The following is a 27,785-nucleotide window of genomic DNA, read 5'->3' on the forward strand; positions in this document are numbered from 1 at the left end:
AGGGGGATTAGATTTCGGTGATTTCTACCATGGCATGATTGTTGGTACAAGATGGGCTGGTTTGAGTATTTCTGTAACTAAAATTCCCAGGAGATCAACAAAGACTTTGAGTTTACTTAGAGTGGAACCAAAAAACATCCAATGAGTGGCAGTTCTGGGGACGGAAACGCCTTGCAGACAGGTTCGAGCTGGCAGAAAGGCTTACCGTAGCCAGACTATCTCTTTACTCAGATAACCACTCTGTAAAATTGTAGTGAGCAGAATAGCATCTCAGAATCCATAATACATCAAACCTTTAGGCGGATGGGCTACAACAGCAGAAGACCAGGTCTGGCACTTTATTAGGACCATAATGTTCTTGAACAAGTGCTCATTGAGTGTATATTTACATTATACTATGGATACACTATTTAAATAGATTGTTAGGGGAGCAGGGGATATTTAAAAATACACATAGAATTTCAATAGATTTTCCCCCAAAAAACAGAAACAGCACTTATATAGTCCTTGCGTGTATGTTGGGGGTTCAAGGCTGTTTAACAAGTTAGGATTAATAAACGGTGATCTTAGAGGGGGAAAAAGACATTTAAATATTTCAATGGCTCTGAAACATGCAGTTGCTAGTTTTGAAGACTAACTTTCCGGTTCAGCATTTTGACAAGTGTTTATATCAGATTAATGGTTATTTGTCTAAAAAGATGGCAATAGATGGAAATGCATTTTTAACATTTCTTCTGCATAATGTAACTTGTCAAATTAGCCATTTTCCCTGTATAAAGTGCTATACATTTGGTATTCTGTATCACATATAGTTTACATAGTTATTTTGGGAATTCAGACAATGGACTGTAAACCATGGACTGTCTCCCAATTCAATCTCAGAGCAATATAGTGATGCATGTGAATGCCATAAACATTTTTACACAATACATGGATTATATGATGAGTTTGCCCAGTGAAAGTTGGATAAGCATTCTTGTTGCTATATTCATATACTCTTCACTGAGCCTTTCCACAAAAAGCACCACATTGCTCACTTCCTGCAAGTATCCTGCCATCAGTTCCTTCAGTCCTCATAACCCCTTATAGCATTAGATGATCAATCCGAGACAAGGCTTTGTATGTCCTCTGTGATTGGACAGCACCACAATTGGGCAATAGTCTGAGCTCTCCCTGGATATTTCTCTAAAGGGGATTGCCGAACATCTTGTAAAACATGCAATTCCAATCCATGTTCAGCTCTATTTTGTGTTCAGAAGGGGAAATGTCTTTGTTTGTTTTCATTGTACTTTGTCCTTAATATGGTGTTTAGGCAGCCTAACCTTCCATGTTTGGTTTCTGTCGTCCATTAACAATAATAATTAGGACTGGAGTGAGGTCCATCAATTTCTTCAGCATATCCATAATGTCTGGATGATCTTTTGCTCCTTCAATGAATTCCTCCAGTGTGAGTTCACCTGAGAGTTTCAGTAGAGCAAAGATGTAATCAGCTCAGCAGACATTCAGAAGATGAATATAACTGCATTCAAATAAATGTTTTTCATGAATTTACTGGAATTTGTGCTCACCCTCTCCATTGACATCAATCTTTTCATATATAAGAGTCACCACGTCCTCTGGCACGATTTCTCGATTTCGTGTGATATCTTGTATAGCCTGTAGTTCATAGAACCAAAAAAAGGATAATTCTGGAACAAATTTATGGACATCACACAATCTTGGTCCAGATCTAATAAATTCTAAAATAAAATTCAATTCTTCTTGATAATCTAGACTCAAAAATGTATTAAAATAAAATAAAAGGAGCAATACGCAACATTGACATTATATGGATAATATATTGGAGAAGGTTGTCTCCCCCGCCCCCTCCTCCCCAGACTTCAAATCTCACATGGGTGCCAGGTTGAGGACACGCAACAGGAACGAGCAAACTGACAATGGCAAGCGACGAGCCTTACACTGTAATTTGATCAGCTAATGTATGTGTTTGCAACGTTTTTATTGTTTGGAAATTATAAACAGCTCATGTGGGTTTTTTAGCTAGATCTTTGCTGGCTTCCATGGCTGCAGCATGCTGTTTACCCCCTAACTTGTTTCAAATCTTGCAACCCGCTGTGTCGAAATACTATTGGAAAATGGACAGTAGGCAGGATCACACAGGCCAAAACATTAACATAAATTCTGTCCTGGAACGACATTTCAAAGTAGAATATACTGGCTATAGCATTGTTTTCGGAGAAGCCAGTATTTCAACTTAGCATGTTTCCTAAATCTCTGATAACTTATGTTGATTTTATGCTTTAGTACATTAAATATATTACATAATGCTCCTTTAGTTAAGTAAAAACTAATGTTAGTTGGAAAAAAAAGAATTTTTCAAAATATGTTTGAAAATATTTTAAAGCATGGAAGGCATTTTAATAAATTTTACATGATGTTACACCATTTGACATTTTTAAAGTCAATAATTAAAAAAATCTATAAATATTTGTTTTAAAAAAATGGACACAAATATAAACTACCACGAACTTGACACGTGTTTGAAACTACTACTAGATGTGTGTGTATATATATATATATATATATATATATATATATATATATATATATATATATATATATATATATATAATGTGTGTGTGTGTGTGTGCATGTGCGTGCGTGTGTGTATTGCTATTGTGTGGAAGCCAACCAGCCAAAGTTAACTTGGAACCACATGGAACTTGCAATACTATGTGCTTGCAATAATGTTGGCATACTAAGAATGAGCAGTCTCGGAAACTGAGGTACAGAAAAGGCACAAGAAAGACAGTTACCCAAATGGATTAAATGAGCTCATTCACAAGTTAAGCAGACTGATCCAGGGTCCAAGTTAACCTGACATGCCATCTGAATCAATTTCAGCAATGTCATTCTATTATTTTGTTCACAAAGGAACTGATGCAGGATATTTTTAAATGAAAATGAGCAATGAGCAGCAGATATGAACTTCATCTCACATTGTATTTGCTACAAATAAAATCAAGAGTCGAGAGCTCTAATGAAAGCTCTCAAGAGCGCTATGAGAACAATTCAGAATTGTTGAATCTTTCATTTACCGTGAATATTGTCTCTAATTCATCCTTGTCAATTTTCCCATTGCCATCCTGGTCAAAAAGTTTGAAGTACCACTTTAGCTTCTGGTTAATTTCCCCCTTGAGCAGTAAACTAACGGCAGCGATATATTCCACAAAATCGATATATCCATCCTAAAGAAAAAAAAGAGACAAGTCAAGGACAGTACATAATGACGTTTTCATTTATTTTTACATATGCAAAGTCATGATTATTGTCCTTTTGAGGATGTTCTTCACTTGGCCATTGATTTGCATGTTGCTCTACCACACAAATCACATTATCTGATAATAGCCTGTTTGATTTTTAGATGAAATGAAGCACTGTGACAGTATTTTGTGACAATTAACATTAGCTCAATCCAGATTCCTGTTACTGTAATAAATGAATTGTTTATGTAAATGTTGTTTTATTATACAACCTTCCTTGGAAATAACCAAGTAACCTACCTTGAGGTCAATATTAAGCTCAACATTATGATAAGTATTTGCAGCCTATTTTTGAGGGATTAATTACCATTTATACATGAGGCATAGTTGGTTTACTGATTTGGTTGACCTTATACCAATCCCGATCCCTGGCCCAAGGATCCAAAGTCCATTTGAAATTTTCATTAGAGAGTTATATAACAAGCCTATGGAAGATGATCTCTCACGGTGGCATGCTTTGCGAAATTGTTCTTTGCATGTGACAGAATTAGATCTAACTATAGGCTTATCTTACTGTCACGACTCTTTAGAGAACATGAGGATGATTCGTTCAACTTAAAAGGATAGTTCACCCAAAAATGAATCAAAAATAAATTCTGTCATTATTAACTCTCAATGTTCCCAACTTACACTGACTGAGCACTTTATTAGGGGCACTTTTACATCTACTTATTCATGTGATTATCTAATCAGCCAATTGTGTATCAGCAGTGCAATGTATAAAAGCATGCAGATATGGACCAGAAGCTCCAGTTAATGTTCACATCAACCATCAGAATGGGGAAATATGCGATATCAGTGATTTAGATAATGGCATGATTGTTGGCATCACACAGGCTGGTATGAATATTTCTGTAACTGCTGATCTCCTGGGGTTTTACGCACAGCAGTTTCTAGAGTTTACTCAGAATGGTGCCAAAACAAGAAACATCCAGTGAGCAGCAGTTCTGTAAATGGAAACACTCTTGTTGAAGAGAGAGTTCAACGGAGAATGACCAGATTGGTTTGAACTGACAGAAAGGCTTCAATATCTCGGATAACCACACTGTACAATTATAATGAGCAGAATAGCATCTCAGAATGCACATGTTCAACCTTGAGGCGGTGGGGCTACGACAGCAGAAGACCAAGTCTGGCACTTTATTAGGACCACAGTGTTCATAATTAAGTTCTCAGTGAGAGTATATTATTTTCTTTCTACTGTGGGAAATAAAAGGAGATGTTAGAGAAAATGTTAGCTTCCTATCACCATTCACTTTCATTGCAAAAGTTTTTCATACAATGAAAGTACATGGTGACTGAGGCTGTTATTCTGCTTAATATCTCCTTTTGTTTCTGATGGAAGTAAGAAAGCCATACGGGTTTGGAACAACATGAGGTTGAGTGAATAATGATATAATTTACATTTTGGGTGGACTTTCCCTGTAAGTGCATACATAGTTTGTGCCTTGAAATCCAAACCATGACAGAAACACTTTATAGAATGCGAACCTGACCCTATCTTACCCCATCCATGTCGAAAGTGAAGAACACCTGGTCCACATAGCTGTTCGCATTCTCATTCATGCCTTGTAGTCCAAGAATGGCCTTAAGCTCAAATAGTGTGATCAGGCCTGATGGAGACTCCCTCATGAACTTGTTATACCAGTGGTGCATATCTTCAGCAAGGATATCATCCAGACTTGCATGGTTGTTACCCATGGCTGTGGCCTGCAGAGGTAGGAAACTAGTCCCACCCACACCTTCTGAACTGAAGCTGGTCCAGGCAGTTGCTTTGGGGCAGCTTGCCCAGACTAACTCTTGAGTTGACTGTTAGCTTCAGAGATGAGGTGCACAGTGGCAGTGACAACTACAGAATGGCCTCTGCAGAGAGCAAGGTGCTAAGTGTCTAAACCTATTATATCCAGGCACTACTAAAAAGGTGGCCTCTTAAAATAACTACCACTAATGGGATGATGGCTGCTGTACTCCACTAGATGAGCAAGTAAAAGAGTAACTGGCACAGTGTAGAAGAAGCTTAGGTAAGAGGTCTTGAGCTTCCATGAGATGAATTGCTTGTACAGTCATTGTAGTGCATGGTGCATCAGAGGACAACACTGAGTAAAGCTCACAGTAGGGAGAATATGTTACGGGTCAAGATTTTAAGGTTCTTTAATGTCTAACAAGTACAGTTATCTCTATATTATTTTTTCTCTATATTATTTTAGGCAGAGGCTATTTGCACTAAGTTCAAATAGCGATATAAAGTGTAAATGGCAACAAAAAGCATCTTCTTTGCACTAAGTGCAAATAATGTTAGATGCTATTTAAACCCATTATTACTCATTATCACACAGAATGTTTATTGTATTTTTTTTAAGAGTTCTACAAACACCCAACACAAATCCCTAACCCTAAATATTTTAGAACAGTAACCAGAAATATAATAGAAATACATGTCACCATGGTATTTTCAAGTAAAATCATAATAACCACAAAATTAAACATAGTTAATATATAAACACCATATTACTGTAGTAACACCATGGTTGACCGCATTAAAACTATGGCTTCTGCCAAAAAACATTGTTACTACTATAGTAAAACCGTGGTTAATTTAACCCAGATCAAACCTTTCTCTCACCTTTATATTAATTGTATTTCATATTATAAGTAGTATTAAAGAAAAATATTAAGAGTGGAGACAGGAACCAGGAAAGGTAAAAGAGGGACAAAAGGGGGAATCAATCCTGGGTCGTCCGCATGGAAATTCACTACGCACAGCAGGCAGTATGGGCCACATTCATGAAACTTTCGTGGTAACACTTTTTAATAATAGTCTGTCATTAATATAGGTAACTATGCAGGAATTAATGCAGGACAATTGAGTAGTACTACATTAACACTTTAGTTACTATAAACTAATATAGCAACTTGATTAACCAATCAGTAAGTAATAGTGAACTGATGACTGATGTAGTTCACTGTTAGGTAATCACTAATTACTGAATTTGATTTGCCTCATTGAGAACTATTAACTAACTATATACATTTAACAGCATTTAATGAATTTTGGTTAATGTTAATTTATTAAAATAACTGTTCACTGTTAATTCATGTTAGTTCATAATACATTAATGTATTTTAGTTTAAAAAAGGATTATGTTGAAATGTACATTAAGCAAGGTTAATAAGTGCTGGAAAAGTATTGTTCATTGTTAGTTCATGTTAACTAATGTTGTTTTCTAATATTAATGAACCGTATTTTATGTGTTACCAGTGCTTCCATATGAGATTCATCAAAGAGCTTTGTGTGATGCTTGTTACTGGCCAGACTCATTTACAACTGGAAAAATAAAAGATTGTAAATGTCACTATGTAGTTGTATGAGCAGTATTGTTCATTGTTAGTTCATATTTTAGAACCGTGTTGTAAAGTGTTAATAATAACAGAGTGTTACCAGAGAGAAATGTTCCATTTAAATGATAATCTGTCCCTTACTATGGTTTCCTTGAGGGCAGCACAGACAAGAGGGAAGGTTTGGAAAATCTGTCAATTCCCTGATTAAGAGATAGACCTCTCTGAGAAATATGACCTTAGTTGCTCTGACATGTGATGCTGATCCAGGTCCTGTGCAGGAAGCATGCTCAAACCTGACAGCAACAGCCAATCACAGTACGAGAGGAGGATAAGCCAATATTCTTAAAACAGCCAATCAAGAATCAAGAGGCAAAAATAGACCAGTGATGAAACGGGAACATTTAAAGAGATGGTTGGATAAATGTATAAGGTCCAACTCTTAAAAATCTTTATATTTGTGCTATGTGTGCATATCGATGTTATTTATCCTATAGGATGAGGTTATGTAGTAGCAAGGCTAGTAACCGATGGTAACAGCATCATTCATAATTACATTCAATTTATATTATGGGCATGGTGCAATCAGAACACACACACAAAAAAGAAACAGGCCTTATTTCTACCCAATAATCACATATAAAATATTTCACTGTTGTTATTTCCTAACAGAGCTTGTTACATTGCCTCATTAGTTTCAAATAATTTTATTATGTCACACTCGACTGCTATATTATTAGCAATTAGGACAAAACCAAGGAGTCCTGGATTATTTCAGTGCGGTCCTGATTAGGAAACATGAGTTGATCCAACTTAATCCTTCCTCCACTGACCTAGAATATCTGATTGTGACTGCTTAACATTTCTGAATCATTTCATTTATTAGCATAGCAGGATCTTTGCCATTTTGCAGTTATTTAAATATACAAGTGTGATGTGTTCATTGGCAATATTAAAAAGGAGAATACAAGCTTAGCGAGGAACGATGAGAAATGTCCTATTTAAATGATAATCTGTACCTCACTCACATTTCCATGAGGTCAGCACAGACAAGAAGAAAGTTCTGTAAAATCTGCAAATGCCCTGATTAAAAGATGTATTTTACAGAGAAATATGAAATGAATCATTTTTGCATCATTTACATGTAAAATATTGTGAAACGTGAACATTTAACATCAGATTACTACATATATTCTGCCAAAAGACAGATTGGGACCAGGTACAGGATCACAACCTCAACTGACACTTCTTGATAGAAAGAACTTTCCATCATAAAAGGATAGTTCAACCAAAATGTTTAATTCTCTCATCATGTACTCATGCATCCCAGATGTGTATGACTGTCTTTCTTCTGCTGAACACAAATTAAGATTTTTAGAAGAATATCTCAGCTCTCTAGGTCCTCACAATGCAAGTGAATGGTGACCAGACCTCCAAAAGCTCCATTAAGGAGATGAAGTCAGCATAAACTTAATCCATCAGACATCATCGGTTTAATCAATGTCTTCTAAAGCGATCCAGTTCGTTTTGGTTGAAAACAGACCAAAATATAACTCCTTTTTCACTGACAGCAGTCTCCTTGGTTATCATTATTTCAAGCTTGATTACACTTCCTATGGCGCCATCTAGTGCTCTGCGTATGCGCCAAGAACTAGGAAATATAACCAAGCTTGAAATCATGATCATGCCAAGAGTCTGAAATGGCAAGATGTACAGTGAAAAGGAGTTACATTTGAGTCTTTTCTCACCCAAAACCAACTGGATCGCTTCAGAAGACATTCGGCAGAAGAAAAAAAGTCACATCTGTGATGGCATAAGGGTGAGCAAATGATGAGAGAATTTTCATTTTTGGGTGAACTATCCCTTTAATGATACTGCATAATATAAAACTTAAAATGCATATTTAATTATAAATGTTAATATTTGTTTTACAGCCAACACTTTGAATAGACAAGTGACAGGTTCATTATTTTTGGATATTTTTTCTGTGTTATTAGCAAGACTCAAAGCGCAAGATCAACTGATTTTTTTTTTTTTTTTTAAAGCAATACAACTATGAACAACAAAAAAAAAAACAGAATTAAAATAGTGGGGACTAAAAATTATATACAAAAGACAAAAAGTATATCTAAAATCAAACACATCTGATATACCCAATTTTACTGTTACTCTTGTTCTCTGCAACTGAGGGTTTCACTTTGAGAATTATGAACATTTGGCATATGACTGCAGTCATACTGTTATTCTTTGACCAAGTTATTCACATTATTTATTTTTCTGCTGTTGCCTTGCTGTTTTGAGAAGTTGTTTGTTGTGAAGCAGTTGATTTGAACTTTCTTCTCTATGCAGAGCACTCCTGTAATTTAAGAGATAATAAGTTCAAATACATAACTTGTGCTAGAGAAATACTGTGCAGCAGTGAATGTTTCAAATATGAATGTGAAAGTGTGTTAATAAAGAAAGACATCCTGGCAGTTAAATCAGGTGTAAATGCTAACATAATGCACCCACTCACTTGGCTCTAATGCTTTACTTCCTCTTCTTCTTTCTGTTCCTGTTCTTTCTCATCTGTTATTGTGTCAGGTTCTGTATGTTGAGTGACTGGCTCTTCACATGCATCTTCTTGCACTGTAGACTCTGTGTTGTCAGCTAACTGTGGTTCTTCATCACGTTTCTCTTCCTTTTGTTCTTGTTCTGTCTTTTCTTCTTCCTCTTCTACTTCTTTCACAGTCACAGTCTCCACTGTCTCTGGTTCTGCCTCTTTTATGCTGGTCTTTTCTGAATCTGTTGATGTAGTTTCTAGTACAATCTGTTCTTCTGAGGACAACAATGCTGTGTCAGATGCCTTCTGATCCTCAAACACATCTCTCTCATGCCCGTTTGGAGTTGTGTGTTCAAGGGCAGCTGAGGCTGCCTTATCCACCTCTTCTCCACATTCATCTGTGCTGGACTTCCTGTTTCTGCGAGATGGTGGCCGGCGCTTGATTGAATGGCGAGCTCTACCCTACACAGGTTAAGTACAAGAAGTCCTTAAATAACATATTCAAACTGCCAGGCAATTATTTTCATGTGAAACACTACATTAAAGAGATAGTCCACCCAAAAATGAATCATTTTCTCACCCTCATGCCATCCCAGATGTGTACGACTCTTTATTCTGCTGAACACAAGATTTGTGTTCCTCACATTGCAAGTGAATGGGTACCAACATTTTTAAGCTCTAAAAAGCACATAAATGCAGTATAAAATTAATCCATATGACTCCAGTGGTTAAATCTATACCTTCAGAAGTGATATGATAGGTGTGGGTGAGAAACAGATCAATATTTAAGTCTTTTTTTTACTATAAATCTCCACTTTCACATTTTTCTTATATATTGATATGCATGAAGAATGTGAATCATGTGTGAATGTGACTTAAATATACATCTGTTTCTCATCCAAACCTATCATATAACTTCAGAAGATATGGATTTAACCACTGGAGTCGTATGGATTACTTTTATGTTTTTTTTATTAGCTTTTTCAGAGTTTCAAAATTTTGGAGCTCATTGACTTGCATTGTAAGGACCAACAGAGTTTAAATATTCTTTAAAAAATCCTCTCTTTAGCAGAAGAAAGTTATAGACATCTGTGATGGTATGAGGGTGAGTAAATGATGAGAACATTTACATTTTTGGGTGAACTATCTCTTTAATATTGATAGAACTTCAATTTAAGCCCTGTTCATAATGAGCGTGACTTGCAGTGACCAGCCAATTTACAGCGACATTAGCGTCAGTGACGTGTGCATGTTCAGCAAAAATGTAACTTAATGAAAATGATCAATGATGCGATGTAATGACAACCAATAGGAGTGAAAATGTAAAATTGCTGTCAGTGTGCACGGGGCATTTAATCGAGTCCATGATGACAGAAGCAGGGCTCAAACCTTGTTGATGCTTTTGAGAATGTTTCCTTCGGCAGGACCCTCAAAGCTAGCAGGAGCTTCCTCCTGTTTGGGCGTAAGAGTTACAGAAGGACTAGAGGGACTGCTGGGGGAGCTGGGCGACACTGGCAACTTCACCACCCCCACGCTCTTGGGAAAGGTCGGTGGGGCCGTTGGAGACAGTGTAAGGCTGGCCTGTGTGAAATTAGACAAAACCACTTCTGATATGGCAATACTGACCTTTGTCCACTAGAGGAAAACAAATCTGTGACAGTTTTGGCAAGAATGCCCCACCTGTAGTTTCTCAATGAGGGCAGAGTTTCTATTCTTTCTGGGTGATGTTGTTGCTGTCCCTTTCTGAAAGAATAAAAAAGGAAATCAATAAAGTAAACGTGAACAGATTAGGTGAATAAAATATTGATGGCTTACATTAAAGATTTTGTTCTGGATATAATTAAAAAAGCTGGGAAAAATGTGAAAAAAATGCTTTTAAACATTTCTAAATTGAGGGAGTAGTTTATGAACCAGAAGTCATACTTGCAAATGAATGGTAACCAGATCTATCAAGCTCCGAAAATCACATAAATGCAGCATAAAAGTAATCAATTTTACTCCAGTGGTTTAATATATATTTTCAGAAGCAATATGATAGGATGTGGGTAAGAAACAGATAAATATATAAGTCCTTTTGTACTATAAATCTCCACTTTCATAATCTGAAAGTGAAAGTGGAGATTTATAGTAAAAAGCAATTAAATATTGATCTGTTTCTCACCCAAAGTATATGCAATGCTTCAGAAGACATATTTTAAACCACTGGAGTCGTATGGAATAATTTTATGCTGCATTTATGTGATTTTTTGGAGTTTTAAAGGTCTGGTCACCATTAATTTGTATTGTATGGACCTACAGAGCTGAAATATTCTTCTAAAAATCATTGTTTGTGTTCAGCAGAAGAAAGAAAGTCATGCACATCTGGAATGGCATGAGGGTGAGTAAATGACGAGAGAATTGTCATTTTTGGGTGATCTATCCCTTTATGGTTATAAATCACCCAACAATGAAAATTCTTTCATTATGGGCTCAACCTCATGTGCGAAACGTTTTTCCTTTTCTGTGGAACACAAAAGAAGAATGTTTTTTAGAGTTTTTTTTTTCATGTAGCTCTTTCCATGCACAACAGTTTATAGAAACCATGTCTCTCGGGCTCCGAAAAGGACAAAAACACATAAAAAGCATCATAAAAGTGGTACCATGCATAGGCGGTACTATGGGTCGGCTTCCAGGACTCAAGCCCCGAATGTTTTTAGTACTACTACTAGTACTTTGGTATCAAGTTGATTCCAAAATATAAATATGATTTAATATTAAAGCTACACTATGTAACTTGTGGCCCTCTAGTGGTTAAAAAATAAAATTTACATTTACATTTATGCATTTGGCAGACGCTTTTATCCAAAGCGACTTACAGTGCATTTATTACAGGGACAATCCCCCCGGAGCAACCTGGAGTTAAGTGCCTTGCTCAAGGGCACAATGGTGGTGGCCATGGTGTTCGAACCAGCGACCTTCAGCGACCTTCTGATTAACAGCCCTGTGCTTTAGCCACTACGCCACCACCACTCCAGCATGCGTATTGCGGAAGAACATTGTTTTGGTAATGACGCAAATTGTGTTTCGGCTCCGAAATGTGGTTCGAGGCACCGGTGTATACATGGATACAGGACATCTTATCAGAGAAAATGGACAAATAAATAATGAAAGAAAGGAAAAGATGGATATCCGAAAACATGTCATCTAAGCAGATAAGTGCTATATCTTATGCTGTTGTTTTGACATATTGGAAACATTGAAGTTATTAAATCAATTACATTACAAATGTTAGGCAACGTTTGTTAACATTAGACATAACGTTTGCTAGTGTGATAAGGTCAAATGTTGTAAAGTTTTTAAAACTACTGGATATTCTGGCTAAATAGGACATGGTAGTAACTAATTTATAGATTGTCACTGTTACCAACCAGTGGTCAACATCATTTCAAGATTCACATGTCATTGGCAAAGGATTTATTTATATTAATTATTACTGTTATAAAGAACAATACATACAAGTGCTAGCAAGTAAAAAGTTCTGCACCGATTATAGTACAATTGTTGTATTTCACTACACGCACATGTGTGTGCTTACACAACTAAACATAAACCATATCAATAAAATATCCCTGTTGAGTAAGAAAAAAGCTATCTCTGAGTCGCTTTTAAATCCTTTCAGATCTCTGAGTTGTCACTACCTCTGAAAAGCTAAGCCGATGTTGATTCAGGTTTTATTACGGACTCTGTTAATACAGGCATTAATACTGGCATTTTTTTTATCCTAATTCCCATGAACCAACAGCAGCTCCTCTCACCTCATTCTGGCCTTGACCTGCATCATTATTGACAGGTAGCTGCAGTGAGCGTGGGGGCCTCCTCCTCACTGGCTTGTTCTGGAACAAAATAAGAACTCAAATTCACAGTCCACCGGTATAGTTATCAAAAAATAAGATAAACAAATGTTAATTTTAACATTAGTAAATAAATAAAAGAAGAAGAAAAAATGTATTTGTTTGCATTAAAAACAAACAAACAAATCAACCAATAAATAAAAACAGAATATGACTAAAGCAAACGTTACAGACAAACAGAACATGTTTGATGTTGCAGCTTAAACATTGTGGAGAAAAAACAATATATATATTTTACAGTTAGGAATGAGGGAATGTTTGAATGTGATTAAAGTGAGCGACAGGGCTTATAAAAGAGAAAAAAATTAGATGAAAGGAGAAAAAACAGGTAGATAATGTTAAAAACAAGACAATTTATCTGTCACCTGCGTAAACAGGCATGCAGCATAGCATTACTGCATTACATAACATTCACTCTTATTAATATCTATGCAGAAGTATGCATTCCTTCGGTGTCCGTTACCTAAGCGATAGAATGACACCTTGCAATTCAAGTTTATACGGACTGTCCGGGTGCACTACAGTGCTAGTCTTAACATTAATGCCTTCAGAAAATATAACAAAGTTGCACATGATAAGTGAAAAATGTGGGTGGCATGAAATAAAAAACATAGTTTGGAATATTTCAAGAATGAGACACGGAGAGTTGCTTCCTTGTCTGAGATATAGGGGACGGGCCATAGAACTAACCTAGAAAATCCTTCAGTTTTCCTGTGAATTTCAGTACCCAAATGAGTATCAGGTGATATACTTTTATTACACAATTATACAGGTACACACTTTACTCAAGCATCCAGACTGTTATGCTTTCATGCAATATAAAGACGTGGGTTTGACCTTAGAAAAACACAGGCATATGCAAATTGTGGCTATAGACACAGTGGGGTTGAAAAGTCTGAGACCACATTGAAAATCTGGGATTTAAAACCTAATATAAAATTGTACATACAATTTTTGTATTTTGAAAAATGTAAAACAAATAAAAAGTTATTATGTAAAATGAAGAATAAATGTTTAGGTTACTGCACTATTTCTAGGTCACTAATCAAATTTGTGATATTTACCATGTTAACTCATTTGTATAAAAAGGTCAGATTTGCTTTCATTGGAGTACACAAGATGTTCTCAAATCATGCTGAGATAACATGGATCATCAGGTTTTGCCATGCCAGCTCAAATGCATGCTGTCATTAAAGCAAGGTGTATATACCACATACTATGAAGTTCAGAAATTAAGGTAAAAATTGTATCTTGTATTTTAGTCACATTGTTATGCTGCAAAAAACTCTTTGTAACGAAAAATATTGTTTTGAAGAATAAAAAAATGTATTAGAAGTATTTTCACTAATAGTCTCAGACTTTTGGACCTCGCTTATTCTTAATAAATGTATCCAGGCCTTATGACTATACAGCCTTTCTGTATAAAGTTAACATAGCATTAACATTTTAATGTTATCTTCATTAATATTGTCACAATCACTTATTTGTTGCCACTAGGCCGATGGTGCACATGGTTACCCTTTGTTAAACTACACATTTTCAAGGAAAGAAGAGAAAAAGAGAGCTGGAAACTAAAGATAAAGCTAAATGAAAAGGGAGGGAAGAGACAATGCAAATTGAACTGCTTTTAAAAGGTGAGTGTGCCCATGGTCAGGAAAAAAAATAAAAAATAGGGCATAAGAAAGCTGGAGGTAGATTGACAGAGGATAAGCAGAGTGCATGTGATCTAAAAGCTCACCACTTCAGCATCTGTCATATGGGGCATTTGACAACTGAATTTCCCAGCTAGTTCGGCCACAGATGGCTTTTTTACAATAGAATGTTGCTGTAATACAAAAATGTTAATGAATGTGAGTGACATTTTCTTTTTTAATTTATTATCTGCTATAAAAAAAAGACTCTGTAACAAGCAATAACAAGGAACTCTAAAATATAATTCATTGATTGTGAAGACTCAACTGCGACTACACAGAACAGTTGTGCCAATTGTATACAACCTACAGTAGCACTCCGAACCAACCCGCAAGATCTGGACATGTGCCATGCAAATTGCATTCAGCACTATATTTTTGCATGTGTTTGCAGTTTACCTTTAGTGAATTGTGTGCTAAAACAACGCAGACAGCGTGTGAACATAAATAACGCTATCAGGGGGAACTATTTTTTCTTTGTGAATTCTCCCCACACTTTCTTAAAATAAACAATAAAACACACAATACTGCAGAATGTAAAGCAATGTCAAAATCTTCCAAAAGTAGATTTTAGTACAGCATTGACTGTGTGGATTTCTAATTTATGTTCTGTAATGCTCATGCTTACAGACAAGATTGAGAAAATGTCTTGTTTTTTACCACAGGAAATGGTAAAAGTCATGAATGGTCATTAGAGCAACGTGATGAAAAGAAACTATTTCAAAAGAAAACTTTGAGAAAGTACTCTTTGGGAACCAAGCCATGCAACTATTCTCAGTGGGACTCAGTCCAATGTGACTTCAGACTCTCCTGGTGTTATCATCTTTGTCTAAGGCTATTCAATCTACGACTATCAGTGAAGGGAAACCAGTCCTGCCTTGGCGAGATAGCACACTGTGATAATTTAGGAGTGAGGCAACGTCTTTGGTCTGATGCAATTTGTTATTAAAGTGTTCATTCTCAGCGCATTGCAGAAAACCACCAAACACGCTGACTCTGAACACGTTGTTTTTACCCCGTTCATCTGCACTGTTTTTTCTTTTTAATTGTTTTTCAGTTGTTTTTTATGTAAACATGCAGCAGATGAATGTCTTTGACCATTGCACTTCATCTCACTGTTTTGTGTGTGTGTGTGTGTGTGTGTGTGTGTGTGTGTGTGTGTGTGTGTGTGTGTGTGTGTGTGTGTTATTTAAACATGTCAAGTAAAAAATAATTCAAACTTTTCTTGGAATTCTATATATTCTGTTCTATTTATTGCGATCCATCAAGCTTTTTTTTACCACAAGAACAAGTTTTTTCTGAACACCCCTTGAAGCCATAATCTTAACAGGAATGTTAGTTGGTTGTAAAATGATGCAGTAACTTCAGTTGAGTTGAAGTATATTTATATACACTCATAGAGCTCTTTATTAAGAACACCTGTAGACCTGCTTATGACAATGCATAAAATTATGCAGATACGGGAAAGGACCTTCAAACGTGGCATGATTGTTGGTGCCAGACGAGCTAGTTTGAGTATTTCTGTAACTGCTGATCTCCTGGGATTTTCACACATAATGGTGCCAAAATCAAAAAAACATCGGCGGATGGAAATGCCTTGCTTATGAGACAGGTAATGGCCGGACTGGTTCGAGCTGACACAAAGGCTACATTAACTCAAATAACCAAAAATAGAATAGCATCTCAGAATGCACAACACGTCGAACCTTAAGGCGGATGGGCTACAACAGAAGAAGACCATAGTGTTCCTAATAAAGTGCTCAGTGACAGCATATATATACACACAGTGTATACAAGTTCCTCTAAAAAGTGATTAAATAACTACAAATCGCATCTTCTACAGTGAAATTAGATTACTGTAATAATTACTCTGTCTGAAAAGTAATTGCATTACTTATTAATTGCATTTTAAAACACATAACAACCTCGACCAGAGGAAAAATACAAGGATAGACATGAAATTGTTTCTTTTAATTATTTCAAATAAATCATATAAAATCAAATAAATTATTCATGAACTGGCCAAAGAATTTAAGGTGGCTACGTTTAATTTGAAAACATAAATTTTAACTTAAGACATTAAATTTAGATTTTAAATTCACTGTTACTTTATATAGAATTGTTCTATTGTCAACACAATTACATCAGAAGTAACTGTAATTAAATTACTGAAAAATTGAGAGTAACCCCATACTTCACTTTTCAATGAAAAAGTAATTTAATTACAGTATTAATGCATTACACCCAACACTGAGTCTGTACGATCATTCAACAGCACTTCTAGCTTTGGACACTGGGGGCAGTGGCTCGAATTTGTGGTTAGCACAGATCAATTTTAGCTGAAGAATTTTTGACTTACAGTCTATGAATTCCCAGTGAGAATAGTCTGATTTAACTAGTTTGAGTCCTTTTCATTTTGCTTTATCTTTAAGTCTCTTTCCTCTTTTCTCCAGGCTCTTTCTGTCTGCGTCTCTCAGTTTGGCCTGTGTCTACTGACCATGTGTTCCAGCTCTACAAGTTCCAGTTCTCTTTAAGATAAAAGCATTCCAACTCATGATGACATCATTTGCCCTATTTAATCCCACAAGAGGAAAACAAGTTTCTGTTGGTAAATCCTCCACTGTACTACTATTTTAAATCAAGGAATACTTTTAGATTAAAATAATATCCCTCATGCTTCTATCTTCTGGGTATGCTGTGTTTCCTCACTCATTCTCACATAAATCTGTAGTCCAAATAAAATAATTCCATATCATGCAGACATGCATGTATTTTCATCACACGGTTAAATGCAGAACTCAGCCTGAGAAAGCATTTTACAGTGTGACCCCCCAGAAAGAACATTCAAAGGGTGCCACTGACAAATTAATTTATTTATGCTAACCGCCAAAAACAACATGGCAAGAAGATGAGGACTTGCCCTAGAGACTAAACCATTCCCAGAGTGGAGCTCCCAAGCCTGAGATGCGATGTAAGTGCATTTTTGCCATTTTAAACAACAGCAACTGAGAAAACACTGTTTTTCCTCCTCCAGTTCCCCTCTTTGAGACTATCTCTTTAATCTTCAAAGTGTTAGAGAAGCAGCAAACTCTACAAAACCAAAACGCACAACTACGCCAATGCGGAAACTATGAAAAATGGCTTCAAAGTTTTTTGATTGTGCAGACAATTGTGGATTATATAATTACTCTGAGCATAGTTGAGCCAAGCCCATTTTTCATGGGACGGATTATAGTCTAGGAGACCATATTTCAGTTATAGCTCTGTTTTGACAAAACGTTCTTTCAGGGTAGAGTAGTTATTATAGAAATATATGAATAACCTGGCATTGTTTTCATATATTTTGGTATATTTTCAGATTTTTTAACTGAGACACCTCAGAAAAATTAAAAATTACTTTTCAACTTTTCTCAAAGGCATGTTGTGTACCTCAGGCAGTTGATTGCACTTGTTAAGTATAGGGTGTTGAGCTCATTACTAGTTTAATGTGGTTTTAAGGCAGGGTGTGGGCAGCTCTTTCCCTTGAGACCCAGTGGGTGGTGAATTTTACAACGTGTGTGTCTGTGTGTATTTGTGTGCGTGTGCTCCACAGCTGTGCCTTGATTTAACACACACCTGCAAAGATGACCCCTGATGACATCAACCTGTTACATGTCACTAATAGTTCCCTCTCGAGAGACTCAAGCTGCGTAATCGCTATGGGGACATGCCCTGAGTGTCACATGGTCTGAAGCCCTTATACAATCATGCCAATTTATTGGCCGATAGCGCTTAGTGATACCACCAGGGAGCTACATCAAGAGCTGTACAAAGGTGCTCGCTTCGTGCCATCGTGTCAGATTTTCTGCTCTTCGGTGCAATTTTGTCTAAGACCGTGTTTGTTCCAACTCATCCTGAGCAAAAGTGCAAGTCTCATCGGACATGCTCTGAGGCCTAGCTCAGCGGCCATTTTCTGATGATCAAAGCATGCAATAGAGTTACCATGCACGTCTTGAGCCATCGCTATTAAAAAATAATAGATAATTCACTGTATAGAGAATTCGTCATCGGAAGGTAAGGAATAAATTTGCCCCTTGTCTTACTGTCTTTTTCTTTGTCATTCATTCCAGGGAGCTGGAATAAGATAATATTCACAGCAGAGTGATGGCGAACCAACACGAGGAGTGCTTCGTCAGTGGCATTATTCTTTCTGGATTCTATCAGGAGATGAGAGGTATTTGAACTTATTTTATCTTCCTCCCATTCATGGACCATGCGGGCGTTCTAGCGAGAATCTGTCTGCCCTTCTGTCAGAGTAAAATACTTCGAAAGATAAAGCATGGCGGCTTGTGTACCATTCTGGTTTTGAGACGCTTGAATTCCAAGCTAATACAATGTCAATTCAGAATGATAAAGCAAAAGCAGATAATGTCACAAGTGCAGCCAGGCGACTGGTTTGTGACAATAGATTTGAAGGGCGCATATATTCATATTCGGATTGCGCCGAAGCACAGATGCTTTCTCAGATTTGCTTTCAGGGGCAAAGCGTATCAATTGTGCGTCCTTCAATTCAGACTTGCACAAGCACCACGCACTTCTGCAAAATTCATGGATGCTGTTTGATGCCCTTGAGGCTTCAGGGCATCCACGTTTGGAATTCTCAACGATTGGTTGGTGCTAGCCCATTCAGAGACTCTGGCTGCCCAACATCAAGAGGTCATTGTCAGCCATCTGAGCAAGCTATGGCTGTGTTTAAATGTCTCGTTTAAGTTAAGTGTAACCCTGGTTCCTTGAGAGGGAACAAGATGCTGCGTAAGCTTGCCATACTCTCTAGTGGCTGCATAGGCATTTGCCTTCCTGCAGAAAATGAAGTTAGTGCCTTTATAGAGCTTGTGACGTAGCTCTCTGATGGCATCAATAAGCGCCATCAGCCAATAAATTGCTTGAATATATAAGGGCTTCAGACCACGTGACACTCAGGGCATTTCTCCATAGCGATAATGCAGCATCTCGTTCCCTCTCAAGGAACCAGGGTTAAGCTTCATGTAACCGTGACTTTTCTACAATGCTTTTATTAGCATAAAAAACACAGTAACTTGTGACGCAGTAATTGCAAATCCAATCCAAAGCTTATTTTTCTTTACAATATTTGGCAATGCTCAGATGACAAAGCAAGTAAACAACAACACAAACAGCAAAAACATAATCAATTTAGCATGGCCCATTAATTATCTCCAAAATAGAGGCTTGCTTTTGATGACATACTCACATTTGCAGTGCTGGTGCAAGAGTCATCTGGTTAAATATGAGCAATCATGATTATGGGAGCTGTTATGTGTATAGAGCATGCAAGTAAGAGGGACTCTAGGGCATGTCATCTGCTGTTCCTCTTTAACTGCTTCAACTTCATCCACATCATGTTGACAAGATAACATATGCACATGTGCATAGGCGCATTTTAAATTTCAGGGGCATTTTGGTGGTATTTTTGTCTTGAGCCACTCTTAATTTCGCATCCTGCCGGTTAGACCGTCCTTGGTAAAGTAGCTTCAGTAGACAGACCATGCAGGTCAACCAGTTTTATTAATACAATTTTGATGGTGAACAGCTTGGCCAGTTAGACCAGCACCATAAATCGGCCTAGACTTGCATGGACATTGATAGTAATCTAAAATGGTCATTTCAGCTGGGTTTTCTAAGGAAAATGGGATCTTATTAGTATTCCATAAAGAATCTCTTTATGTTAAAGACATGAGGAGAGCAGGCAAAATATTTATTCTGTACTGAAGCATTCATGAGAGAGGATAGGCTACTCAGAAAGGACAACAGAGCCTTTTCAACTCTAACACTAGAGTTTATATTGCGCCAGAGAATACTTTAAATCAATTTATTCCAGTGGGTATGGTGCATCACAAGGTCTCCTTGTGCATCCAAATGTTAAGAAAAAGTGAACTTTGACATAGGCATCCACTGATCAAAGAGATTTTTAGAGAGGTGAGTCCAGTTATGCTTTCGTATATCCAATTTGCTGTATAACCGGTTGCTTCCAAACAGACCCTGCTCTTTCCACATGCACCCTCAAAAATCTTCTTCCACATTCCTATCCATCAAAATGTCCATCAGACATTTATGAAGGATAAGAATGCAGATGCTTCCACTTATCAAAACGTAATTTCACAAGTTGTTTCATCCTCAAATTGATCAGAATGCAATTAATATCACAATGTACACAAAGTACACACTGCACTCCTGTTGCCACAAGGGGCACTATAGTGGGTATTGGCGTGAAAAGTCTTCTTCTATGGTCAGTTTTCTCTTTCAGGTCAATGACTGTCATGGTGGAGCAACAGTTTGAAGATAATCTTGCTGAGCAAATTAGTTCAAATGTCTACGTGTTTGTTGCTAGCTACCTGAATAATAAAACTTCCAGTTTAATAGCACAGACTTCTGAAGGTAATTTAGGGTAACTCAGGTTTGTTACTGCCCCAGGGCGTGCCTCAAATGGCACGCCCATGGACCACATAGCACACACATAGTGAAATAATCAACGGATTTCTCCAAGTTTGCCAGGCTACTGACATAAAATAATTTAAAGATATTCAGAGTTTAATTTGAGGAAAATAGCAATCGCTTGCAGAGACTCACATGCCATTATATAAATTCAGTAGTTTGCTTGTTAATGTAATCCTGAAGTGAGGTTAGTGTAAACATGTTTGGCTCGCTGTCCCTGGCGGAGGGCTCAAGGCTTGATCTGAGCTCGAATGCCACCCAGACGTCGGCCTCACACTGTGTCACACTGAAGAAGGCCATGAGGACTGTACTGTGAGATATGAATAAATAAAGAAATTGAGAAAAAGGAGTACAGAACTTTGAGTCTGTTAAATTGTTTTGTGGATCTATGCACCCTGAACCAGTAGAACGCAGTGATTCCATTTCTTTGATTGCTGTTATTAATGAATAGGCAAAAGGAGGAGTTAGGGTGGTGGAGGGATGCTGGACGAATCATCGCAAGATGGAGATAAGCAGCTGTTTATATACACTTACTCTGGCAATGTGATCGGTCAGATTAAATGAACATAAACAATTTTGTTTATGAAACTACATTTATATCTTTCCCCATGACCATCTTTTATTATGGAATGTTATATCTCTGGTAACCCCGCCCCTAAACGGCATGTTATGACTTAACCAACTGTGATTGATCGCTTTACATGTCAGTTAGAGTGCATTTCCTGTCTAACTGGGTGGTTCAACTGAGCTGCTAGAGATCCCAGGCCTTTGCCGTTTTAGTCAAAGTTCTGGCTATGTGAGACTTCTACCACAATAACACATGCATGAATACATGATATGTACAGTGGGACCATGCTTTTGCAATGCATAGGTGAAGCATATGCATTCTAGCATCAAGTGTGTTTCTGGCCTAAAAAAAACAATTTTCATCAGAGAACTGGGTGTCGACCACCACTCTTTACAACAGAGATCACATACAATCACTTTCTCACAGTGTGATCTCCAGCCAGGAGTGCCCCAGTACTATGACATCATGTTCTGGCTTGTAATATTTGGAGTGGATGGAGTGCTGGAAAAGTCAAGACTTCACTAAACACTCTGGTGTGAGTCAGTGTGTTATGATGGACTCCACCTCATGCTGGCCTCACACCCAGCTCCTAGTTGCGGTCCAATTTCTGAATCAAAAACATAGTGTTTAAGGAGTCTACAGATGGACGTCCCCATCACAGGACAACATGTCTCCACTTGTTGCACTTGGTCTCTGGTGTTATCTGGCATCTAAAGATCTACTCTGCAGGAAAGGATATTTCCTAACTTCAGTTGTTAAATAAGCAACCCACACTGTTGTACAATGGCCAAATGCAGTTACTACACATTTTGTGAAATTTGCGTTTAAAAAAGTGATGATTTGTCCTTTGACAGACAGTTTTGGGTCAACTACCCTCAGATTAAATGAAAACTGAGTGGGTTTTCACCACACTAATCCACACTAAAACGAAGGCAAACTTCTGTACTTTTAAGCTATTTTTCTCATTTTTGAGAGTTGTTATAGTTACCGTGTTTGGCCTTTGCAGATCAGTCCACTGAAATTAAATGTGTCAGGGAAAAGACGTGGACACTGTGTACTAAGGACAGCTGCACTGGGCATTTACATCACTTACTAATACTCCATTTGAAGTCATGTCCCTGAATTTTGAAGGGTGGTTGGTACATGTTCACACCCAGTTGCTCTTACAGTCTCACAGCACAAAGTTCAGCAAGTTCTTCATTAGGTAATGATCACTCCTCTAAATGAACACAACTCTCGCCAGTACAGAGAACAAACAGAAGAGTCTTTTAGGGAGGAAACTTATGACTAACTGTTGTCAGTAAATGCGGTGCATGATGTCGTGTTGCAATAACATTTCCCTTCTCCACATCTCTCTGGGTTGTCTGTGAGCACACAGTGCATACAGCTCAAACAAGAGAGAACTGTCACCCTAACAGCTGCCGAGGTGGGACTGACACTGACCCGCATGTTCACATTGCTGACATTCAGCAGATAATGAACTTAAATATCCAGGAGTCCATGCAACCCAGTTCTCTGGTTGTAGATTGGCCCAGCACTAAGCTGTAAAAGAGAAATACCTTCAATCCAGTGCACCTATAGCAGTGGAGCTTGCATTCTTTGATGATTTCATGTTTGAATGTTTTTCAGCTCTGTGTCAGTAAAAGTGCACAGAGAATGAGAAACATGTCTATTTATCCAGCTTGAAATATGCAAAGCTGACTAGAGCATTACTGTGCAAAAACTGTTGAAAGCTTTGAAGCCTATTGTGTATTCAGATTTGAAGTATGTTGCACTGATTATGTGTTGGAGCAAATGAGCAATTTCTGAGCATATAGTATTTTCCCAAACCAGACAACAGAACCAAAAACAAGTGTAGTCATATGTTTGGCATGTTGTAATTGCAAATTCACTTCCCTAGTCACTGTATAATAAAATGTAACCATAAACAGTAAAATTGTTTAGTTTTAATAACACTAATGTTATAATATTGGTTAACACCACACTGTGTGCTTTAATCACTAATTATCACAAACTCAATTGAATACTGTAAATGTATCTCATGACCTTTTATGCTTGAAATGCTTGGAATAAGTATTGTATACAAATTATTGCGGTCAATTTAACATGTTTTTTATTATTATATGAAAAATAATGTGTTCAAATTTAACTCAATTAATCATGCCCCTCACCCTTATGAAAATTGAATAATAAGGGATGTTCATGGGGGCCTGGGTAGCTCAGCGAGTGAAGACGGTGACTACCGCCCCTGGAGTTCGCGAGTTTGTCTCCCAGGGCATGCTGAGTGACTCCAGTCAGGTCTACTAAGCAATCAATTTGGCCCAGTTGCTAGGGAGGGTAGAGTCACATGGGGTAACCTCCTCATGGTCACTATAATATGGTTCACTCTCGGTGGGGCGCATGGTGAGTTGTGCGTGAATGCCACGGTTGATGGCATGAAGTCTCAGTGGTAACGCGATCAACAACCCACGTGATAAGACGCGCAGGTTGACGGTCTCAGACGAGATTCGTCCTCTGCCACTCGGCTTGAGGAAAGTCACTATGCCACCACGGGGACTTAGAGTGCATTGGGAATTCCAAATTGGGGAGAAAAATTATAAAATAATGAATGTTCATACCAGTGGAGCAATTCAAGTTTTTTTTTGCAAATCTGTGGCAGTTGGGCAGTCAGCTCCAGTTAAAGAGGCAACGCAAATAATGTGAAGTTTAGTTTGTAAAAAACAAGCCTAGATAGAACTTGTGACAGAAATAAATTATTTTTCAGCCTAAGTAAGGTGCACAATAATCACCACAGAAGCACGCCTTAACTATCACCAAAATGCAGATTGAGACGTTTTTGTCTGCAAGCACTTTCCATGTGGAGTTCAAAGCGGCGCTTTATGCTGGCGTTGACACTCTGATGTGAATCATGAATGTGGCTTCATGATTGCTATAACTAGGCAGATAGTCACAGACTGCCGGCTGATTAATATTGCGGAGGACAAGTTTAAGAGATTTAATGCCCATTGCAATGAATATGCAACCTATAGGGAGACTGGTTTATTAGTCAACCTCCCATTTAGACTTTGGGAAATGTTTAATGTTTAATTGGTGATATTTTAGTGCATTTCTATCTTAATACTGTGGAAGACTTTATTTGGAAAATGTTAAATAAGCATTATATTGTTCCATTTTGTTTTGTTATCTTTCCTAAGTAGGAAATAAATGCATTTTGACAGGAAAGTAAGTATATTCATAATTAAATTTCAGCACTTTCAATTAATTAATCAGCACATCAAGTAATTTATTCAATTAAATACTTTATCAATTGACAGCCCTAATACAAATATAAATTTTTCTACGTCTACATTTCTTCAAAAAATTTTTTATAAATATTAAAATTGGTGTCCAAAATGTGAACTCCTTCCAGATTGTTTAAAAAGTCTACATTTCTTCAAAAATTTTTTTATAAATATTAAAATTGGTGTCCAAAATGTGAACTCCTTCCAGATTGTTTAAAAAGTAGCCCAGGTGGAAACCTACAAACTTTCAAAAAGTTAATTGAATGCCCAGAATGTGCAGAACTGTTATTTACCCAAAGCGTGGCCACTTTGAAGAATCCAAAATATAAAATTGCTCTGTTTAACTTTTGTTCATTGGTTCTTAAATGTGGAAAATTGTAATAATGAAGAATGAATAGTTGTGTAAAAACATATGACTGCTAGACTACATTTAATCAAGAGCTGTATGTTGACAAAGTGAGTTATCAAAAACCTCCAATCTGAAAACAAAAGCACATATCCATGCATGTGACTACAAACACACACACACACACACGTGGGCCCACTATCCAAACCCGCCATTTTAATCTGTCATACGGATGAGGTTACACCACTTCCTGTATCAGTTAGCTTGCTGCCATTCCAGCCATACTTTCTTCTAACTTGAGAAATGCAGTGTCAAGACAAGAGGATTCAGTGTTCTTTGGTGGCTAAAAATGTTATCAAGCACAATTCAAAGAGTCACCATACAACAATAAAAAACTATCCTTCTGATGAGTAGGCCCTCAGCAAACATAATGATGCATGAATCATGATTGGTGTTAGTGTGCTAAAAGTGACAGGTGTCGAGGACAATCTGTAAGACTTTGTGAGCCACGGCTATGCTTTATTCTTCTTTCACCCACTGACTCAAAACAGTCACATCTGACCCTGACAAATCCCTGCTGATATGTAAATGATTATTCATTTTTTACCATGACAGAACACTTACTGAAATTTTGGTGCACAATTAATCTTTTCTCATCTAACCATAAAAATAATAATAATTAAAAAAAAAATTTTAAACATTTTTTTAAATGTTCACACTTATCTTACAATAACTTACCATAATAATATTTTCAATCCAAACAAAAAGTTAAAATGTATACAAATACGTTCACCACTTCAATGCTGAACAGACATGATGCATTCTTACGATATCTATAATTAATTGAAATTAAGTATTGAACAATTAATCTATAAGTTGATGTGCTAAATATCTCGTGGCACGTGGACTGAAATGGAGCAAAATAAATTTTTGTTTGCTGTGTACTGCCAGTCTATGTATGATGAGCAGAGTAGGAAATGATCTTGCACAAAGTTTGAAACAACAACAAAGCAACAACAACAACCACAAAAAAAAACGTTTTTATATCACAGTAATTGTTTTCATACCTCCATCTTCCAGCGTTGTTTGCGTGTCCACAACTTTTGTCGTTGTTTTGGGGTGACACTTGCTAAAGTGACGCTCGCGCTCTATCTCTCTCTCTCTTCACACGAGCGCGCGCGCGCGCTCTCTCTCTCTTTCTCTCAGAGCTCAAGAGGGTGGTCTGTGGTTATATTTAGGTCTGACTCTTACAACATTTCCCCGGCCGAAAGATTGTGCCATGCCATGCGCTGCTGAAAGAGTTGTTGCAGACAATGTGCCTGTAGTTTTATCCCATATACCTATTCGTGGTTTAAACTAATGGTTTATATTGCACGTACCGTTATAAATGGGGAGCGGAATAATGTTGGTTGTCCCTCAAAATAAATTACTCCGATTCCTACAGTTCATTAAATTGTTAATAATTTTGTTTGCCGTGTTAAAAAATTAGTTTGTTAACATCTAGATACATGATAGTATTACGGTACCCTCATTCAAAGTTTCCATTTAATTGAACAGGTTTGTAGCCTACAAGACAAAAGTATTGAGGACAGTACACACCAAACGCGGTTTTGCGGCGGTATGCACTCCTATGTTGTTTCCGAGAGTAACGCTTTTTTACAAGCAGTGTCGGGTAAAAAAGAATGTCAAGTGAAACACCTGCGTTATGCTTTAAGCGTTGCGTCTAGTTTGTTTGGTTTAAGTGCAAGAACGTTTTCGGTGTGAACGGCCCCTTATAGTCTGTGCACATTTCAAAATCTCAAAGGACTGGTGTGATGTTGTTGCTTGGTTACCAACATATAACGCATTTAAAATAATAATGAGCTCCCTAGCTAGACAGCATTTTGGGCGTCAGACCCTCACCCGATCTGACTCGAATTGGGGGCCAAAATGACTGCACGTGCATTATGCTGCCCAAAACCGTAGGCAGCTCACTAGGGTTTGAGAAACAGCCCGTTTATGTTGTGAACGTTTCTTATGTACTTCGATTATGTTGCGCAAAAGGCATAGAGGGAGGGGCTTCTGTAGGTGCTTGATGTCAAAACTTCCATTTAAGGATGATATGAAAGAGGAAGGGGTATTTTCAGGGGTCAAGATTCCGAGTTAACCCCCCAATTAAATTAAAATTGTTTGAATTTAATAATTAAAGTAATTAAATTATGACAACAAATAAAGGAAATGTGGCATTAAAACTGTACATACCTGGACTTCTTTGTGTAAATGTCATCAATGTCATTTAATTCATACTTTTAATGAATAGTTCCATTAATACTCTTAATT

General features: G+C 37.2%; 2 protein-coding genes across 3 annotated transcripts; both read right to left on the reverse strand.

Moving 5' to 3' along the window:
- Window positions 1–50: 50 nt before the first annotated feature.
- guca1d (guanylate cyclase activator 1d) lies at window positions 51–6,341 on the reverse strand. Its single transcript, XM_052104052.1, has 4 exons — window positions 4,830–6,341; window positions 3,099–3,248; window positions 1,569–1,656; window positions 51–1,457 (listed from the first exon to the last, which is right to left on the reverse strand). Exons 1-4 carry the CDS (start codon window positions 5,022–5,024, stop codon window positions 1,318–1,320), a joined length of 573 nt encoding a protein of 190 aa, XP_051960012.1. The 5' UTR covers window positions 5,025–6,341; the 3' UTR covers window positions 51–1,317.
- Window positions 6,342–7,498: 1,157 nt separating this feature from the next.
- dub (duboraya) lies at window positions 7,499–26,695 on the reverse strand. Of its 2 annotated transcripts, XM_052104050.1 has the most exons (7): window positions 26,534–26,695; window positions 14,830–14,916; window positions 12,996–13,073; window positions 10,882–10,944; window positions 10,591–10,782; window positions 9,175–9,663; window positions 7,499–9,015 (listed from the first exon to the last, which is right to left on the reverse strand). In XM_052104050.1, exons 1-6 carry the CDS (start codon window positions 26,537–26,539, stop codon window positions 9,181–9,183), a joined length of 909 nt encoding a protein of 302 aa, XP_051960010.1. In that variant the 5' UTR covers window positions 26,540–26,695; the 3' UTR covers window positions 7,499–9,015; window positions 9,175–9,180. The 2 variants fall into 2 exon arrangements, with proteins under 2 accessions (XP_051960010.1, XP_051960011.1); XM_052104051.1 differs by lacking the exon at window positions 14,830–14,916 and having other exon boundaries at window positions 7,510–9,015; window positions 26,534–26,675.
- Window positions 26,696–27,785: the final 1,090 nt, after the last annotated feature.

The sequence above is a fragment of the Xyrauchen texanus genome, chromosome 34, assembly GCF_025860055.1.
Source record: "Xyrauchen texanus isolate HMW12.3.18 chromosome 34, RBS_HiC_50CHRs, whole genome shotgun sequence".
Taxonomy (NCBI): domain Eukaryota; kingdom Metazoa; phylum Chordata; class Actinopteri; order Cypriniformes; family Catostomidae; genus Xyrauchen; species Xyrauchen texanus.

Coding starts and splice junctions, on each gene's coding strand:
- guca1d (XM_052104052.1), bottom strand. CDS start 5,024: ATGGGTAACAACCATGCAAGTCTGGATGATATCCTTGCTGAAGATATG. Junction 3,249..4,829: donor TCACTTTCGACATGGATGGG/GTAAGATAGGGT, acceptor TTTTTTCTTTAG/GATGGATATATCGATTTTGT. Junction 1,458..1,568: donor GATTGATGTCAATGGAGAGG/GTGAGCACAAAT, acceptor TGAAACTCTCAG/GTGAACTCACACTGGAGGAA.
- dub (XM_052104050.1), bottom strand. Junction 13,074..14,829: donor ATATGACAGATGCTGAAGTG/GTGAGCTTTTAG, acceptor ATTTTGTTCCAG/AACAAGCCAGTGAGGAGGAG. Junction 10,945..12,995: donor CAGGTCAAGGCCAGAATGAG/GTGAGAGGAGCT, acceptor TTATTCTTTCAG/AAAGGGACAGCAACAACATC.